We start from the raw sequence: 5,120 nt of genomic DNA on the forward strand, positions 1-5,120 counted from the left end.
AAGGAAGACCAAGTGCCCTGTGGGAAGGGAATCCTTAGCCTGAGAGAAGATAAGCTTGCCTGGTGGGGAAGGGGAAGGGGACTTGGTCCTGTCCTCCAGGAGCCCCCCTGGTCTGAGGAGGAAGGCGAAGCCTTCGTCTTCCAAAAGCCCTCTGCCTCCTCCGCCCTTGGGGAACCTTGGAACCCAGCTACTGTGTGTTAGGCTCTGGGGATACAAGGGCAAAGACAAACAGCCCCCATCATCAGGGGGAGGAAACGGCCTTCCAGGAATACAAAACAGACCCCCAACTCTACTTTGGGGACACCTTGCCTGTGTGCATGTTTGTGTATTTTACATACATGCATATATTTACACACACGTGTGCTCTATTTACACACATCCATGCTTATGTATATCTGTCCCTGCATATACTCCATGTTTACATATGTGGCCATATTTACATATGTTTGTGTGTACATCGCAGTAAATATAAACAAAATACACAAAACAAAGACACAAAATAATAGGGAAGGACATCTTGTAAAAATGAAATTTCCTTAAAAAAAACCCCAACCCTTAGCTTCCATCTTAGAATCAATACCGTGTTCCAAGGCAGAAGAGTGCTAAGGGCTAGGCAATGGGGTTAAGTGACAGGCCCAGGGTAGCGTCTAAGGCTACATTTGAACCCAGGACCTCCTGTCTCCAGACCTGGCTCTCAATCCACTGAGCCACCTACCTGCCTCCAAGGTGAAGAGACAGGACTTCCATATGTCCCAGCCCCCAGACTCCCTGGACTGTGGTGCCCCTTCCCCCTCCGACTGTGAGAACTGCGCTCCTCTGGCTGGGGACAGAGAGAGAGGGGAGGGACCGAGGATGAAGGGGGAGGGACCCAGGGTAAGGTCGGGAGGGAGCGGGACACTTGCCCTCTTCAACCCTCTCGTCTTACAAACAACCAGGGGCTCCGCCTGTTCCTCTTCTCTCCCGGCAGGGAGAACCTCACCCGGTTGCAAAGGGAGGCCCAGAAGGAGCTGGCTCTCAGGAGGCCCCTCTGGATTGGGGACTCTCCAGGTGAGTTGCTCCTCCTTGGAGTAGTCGCCACATTTTTGGAAAAGTTCGTATAACCTCTCCACCGGAGGAGGAGGAGTGTGTGAGGAGGGCATCTTCAGGGCTAGGGGGACGGGGAGACAACGACGACGACGACGACGACGAGGCGGGCCTCTGAGCTCGAACAGCAGCAGGAACCTGAGCTCCCTCCCCATTTCTGCCAGTAATTCTCCCTCCTTTCCCTCTGGCCTCTGCATGTAGGGTGAGATCCTCTGCAGGTTCAGCTCACCTCAGAGCGACTGAGTTTCCCCGAACTCGGGCCGTCGGGGAGGCGGAGGAGAGGCCGAGGAGACAAATTAGGACTGTGGTTTTGGCTGCGCAGAAGCCAAGGCTAGGAAAGGGGCTTCCCTGTTTCCGGAGCAACAGCTTCATTTGCATGTGGGTTGGTGGGGCTGGGGGGGTGGGGCAGGGGGTGCGTTAAGAGGAGCGGACCCAGAGCTACGCATTACCCAGGGCTGCGCGTTACTCCGAGCTAGCAGCCAGGGGTCCCTGGGAGCTCCAGAGAGAACCTGGAGACCAGGATTACGGGTGTCTCCTTAGGCCGCGGGGATGCGGGCTGCTGCCGGAGTCTGGCTGCCCCTCGTACCGCTGTATCTGCTCCTGCTGCTTCAGAGCTCCGAGGGCCAGAATCCCAACGAGGACTGCAACCTGGCCTTGCGCAACGAGACCTGCAACTGTAGGCTGGCCGCCAGGTTCCTCCACTGCTCGAACGGCTCGGCCAGCGCGAACCTGACTTGCAGAAACCTCGCGGGCAATGATTCCAACCTCATCCACTACCATCAGGAGAGCTGCAGGGGCTTGGGCCTCGGGGCCATCGTGGGCATCATCCTGGGGCTGCTGCTGTTGTTAGCCGGGGTCGTCGTGGGGACCTTCCTGGGGATCCGAAGGAAACGAGGGTGGGAAGCCCCGGAATCCTGCCCCCGGAAGCCTTCGGAGAGCAGCGGCAGCTCGGCCCCAGTCTGGCAACCCCGTTACGGCAGTCGGAACTGCAGTTCTGAGCAGTTCCCTGTGACCACTTCCCCCAACCACTCTGCAGCCCCAGGCCCAAGCAGTACCGGGGCTCTGCTCTATCAGAACTTGTTTCTGGGCCCCCCGTCCGGCCTCCACAGCCCTAATTCCAAGGAGAGTGGGTGAGTGAGCAGCCCTCCCTACGTCCTTCCAGGGATCCACCACTTCATCCTTCCTATCCCTTCTCCCTCTCTCATCAGGCGTCAAGTATATTTGTGGACCTGCTTCTGACCACTTCCTGTGGTCCTCACAATCATGCTTTAAATGGCAACCAGAGCAGGGTGTATTTTAGGCTAGACCCATCTTATGGATGAGGACACTTTATAGGTGAAGACACCTGGGCTGGTTTTCACAGCACACATGGGGACAACAGGCAAAGCCCTCCTGCTCTGTTTTCCCAACATCTGGGTGACCGTGGTTTGGGAGGCCCATATAGCATCTGGACTGCCTGCTTTGGTTTGGTCCAACTTCTCATCAGCTTCCAAGTGGAGGATCATGTCTGGTGCCTGCCTATAGTGGGGTACCTGTTCATTGAACCTGCCTATAGTGGGGAACCTGTTCATCCAGGCAGATCTTGGCCTGGATGTAGTTTTCATCCACCTCAAAGAAGAATGGCACAGCCCACAGAGCCATGAGATCTCTGAGACTTCCTCTGAGCTATTCATCTTGGTCTCAGTGGAGGTGGCACCAGCCATTCTGTTAGTTGTCCATTTGGCCCTTCTCCATCTCCTCCTAGGGACTAGATTGGGAGGAGATTTTATTATAGGTGAGGCCCAGAGAGGGGACGTACCTTAACAGGAGATCACACAGCAGCAGTTCCAGGATTCATCTCCAAGATGGGCCTCTCTTGCACTGTGTACTGGTCTCATTTTTTTTTGTTAAAAGAGGCACTAATTACCTTAAGTGACTCTCTAATTGGCAAGATAAGCTTCAGGGGTATTTTCCAGGTTGAATCAAAAGATTATGGGTTTATCTACCCATGTCCAGCTTCTCTAGTACCCAATTGAGCTTAACACAGCTGAAACAGGTACGTTCAAAGAGTTCTAGAACGAGGGCCAGAAGATCTGAGTTCTAGTCTTTGCTTTTCCACTCTCAGCATCACTAGGAAATCACTTACCCTCTCTGGACTTCTGCTTCTTCATCTGTAAAATGATGAGGATAGGCTGTTAGACTAAATCAGCCTCAGACCTTGAAAGAACTCTAGCCCAGCCTCTAGCTGAGCCAGATGTCAGTCTACAACATTGCCTGATATGCCACCATCTCCAGCTCAGTCTCCCAGAGCTCTACAGAGAGCCCAGCCCATTATTGTTCAGTTGACATAGTTAAAAATACACATGGAAACTTACATCTGCGTCTCTAATGGGCACCCCTTGGTCCTGGCTCTGCTGGCTGGGACCAAGCAGGAATTTGGAGGCCAATCCCCCCAAATGACAGCCCTTCACCTATGGGAAAGCAGTTACCAGGAGCCCCCTCCTCCATGATGGCATCTCTTCTCAAGGCTGTGCTCTCAGTTCATTCACCTGAACCTTATATGGCCTTAGTTTCCAGTTCCCTCTCCAGCCTGGTTGCCCTCCTCTGGCTACTTATCCACGGTTTTCAACTCCAGAAGGGAATTCACTAGACCCAGTGCAATATGAGCAGAGGGCAGAGAAGAGCAGGGCTGGCACCTCCCTCTTCCACATTAGGACCCCCAGTGTAATCGGGTGTTGCAGTAAGCCAGGACCTTGAGGTCCTTTCTGGTTCTGAGCCTTGGTTGGAAGGTCCCTTCCAGATCATCAGAGATAACAGAGCTGGAAATGACTTCAGAGGTCATTCTCCAACCCCTTCATTTTTCAGTAAAGGAAACAGGTAGCATAGGTCACTTGCCCAAGGTCTTTGGGGTTTTATTCTAGCAATCCCCACCCCCACCTCTTTCAGGGCAATAGCACAAGTTGCAGAAGGGTCCTAGGAGGGCCCTAGGAAGGCGTGGGCCCCCAAAACTGACTTTGCTCAGTTCTCTCAAACCTCGGTCAGGCAGGGTGGTATAATGGACAAAACGAATGCTTAGCCTGAAGCCCAGATCTAGATCGGAATCCTATTTCTGTACTAGCTGTGTGACCTTGGGCAAGTCACTTAATTTTTCTGAACCGTATTTTCTTCATTTGTAAAAGGAAGGGGTTGGGTTGGATGGCCTCTAAAGTCTTTCCCTCCTGCTCCAAATCTGCAATCACTCATTCCACAAGAAGCCCAGAACAAGTTGGGTTTCCTCCCTAGCCTGGCCCTAGCCCAGCCCACCCCAACACTTCCCTAACATCTGTCTGTTTTTCCTCCTCCAAGCAGGACTTTGCCAGAGTCGGAAGACCTTTATATGAACTATGAGGACAGTCCCATGTCTGAGCAGCCCATCTATAGCAACGTGGACAACCTGACGCGCACCCCAGACTTCTCAGAACTCCCTCATCCTGGGGCGGAGGATGAGGATGAGTATGTGGTGCCAGGGTGCTGAACTCATCGGACTGGGAAGCCGCCCCGCACCCAGGGCCAGCTCCCGGGTCCTATCTGACCTTATGCAAGCGGACTGCACCCCAGGACTCCAGGAAGCCGGGGACCGGACAGAGTTTGGGGGAGCCTCGAAACTTTAATAAAGAAATTCCCTATTGGTTGCACTGTTTCAGCCCAGCCCACCTCCCTTCCTTCTTCGTCCAGGGTCCAATTCTGGTCACCTGAGCTCTTCTGGCCCCCTTCCTACGACAGAGAAGAGCTGACCAAGCCGGAAGCCACCCCTCCCCCTTTGCGCTTGGGTTCCATAAAGGGAAAGAGAGTGGAGAGCTTGCGGCCAGCAAGCGGGACTGGGTGGGCTGGCTGTGGGGGCGGGGACTTCCTTACTGGAGGCAGGCCTTTGGGCCCCATCCCCATTCCCCCGGGGCGGGGCGGGGGGAGAGGAGTGCGAGGCCAGAGAGGAGAAGGACGCCCCTCGGGGAACCTGGGGGTTCAAGTCAACATAATTCAGCAAACAGTTATTAAACACCTACTATGCGCCGAGGACTTTG

General features: G+C 54.1%; 1 protein-coding gene across 1 annotated transcript; it reads left to right on the top strand.

Annotated features, from left to right (window-relative positions):
- The first annotated feature begins 973 nt into the window (after nt 1-973).
- Nucleotides 974-4,855, top strand: LRRC25 (leucine rich repeat containing 25). The gene is made up of 3 exons (XM_044658644.1): nt 974-1,047; nt 1,624-2,213; nt 4,411-4,855. Exons 2-3 carry the CDS (start codon nt 1,633-1,635, stop codon nt 4,574-4,576), a joined length of 747 nt encoding a protein of 248 aa, XP_044514579.1. The 5' UTR covers nt 974-1,047; nt 1,624-1,632; the 3' UTR covers nt 4,577-4,855.
- The last annotated feature ends 265 nt before the right edge of the window (nt 4,856-5,120 follow it).

Source organism: Gracilinanus agilis, chromosome 1, assembly GCF_016433145.1.
Source record: "Gracilinanus agilis isolate LMUSP501 chromosome 1, AgileGrace, whole genome shotgun sequence".
Lineage (NCBI taxonomy): Eukaryota > Metazoa > Chordata > Mammalia > Didelphimorphia > Didelphidae > Gracilinanus > Gracilinanus agilis.

Excerpts from the sequence above, each read along its gene's own strand:
- LRRC25 (XM_044658644.1), top strand. The coding sequence starts at position 1,633 with ATGCGGGCTGCTGCCGGAGTCTGGCTGCCCCTCGTACCGCTGTATCTG. Across the intron at positions 2,214-4,410 it reads CCTAATTCCAAGGAGAGTGG|GACTTTGCCAGAGTCGGAAG; the intron begins GTGAGTGAGCAG and ends TCCTCCAAGCAG.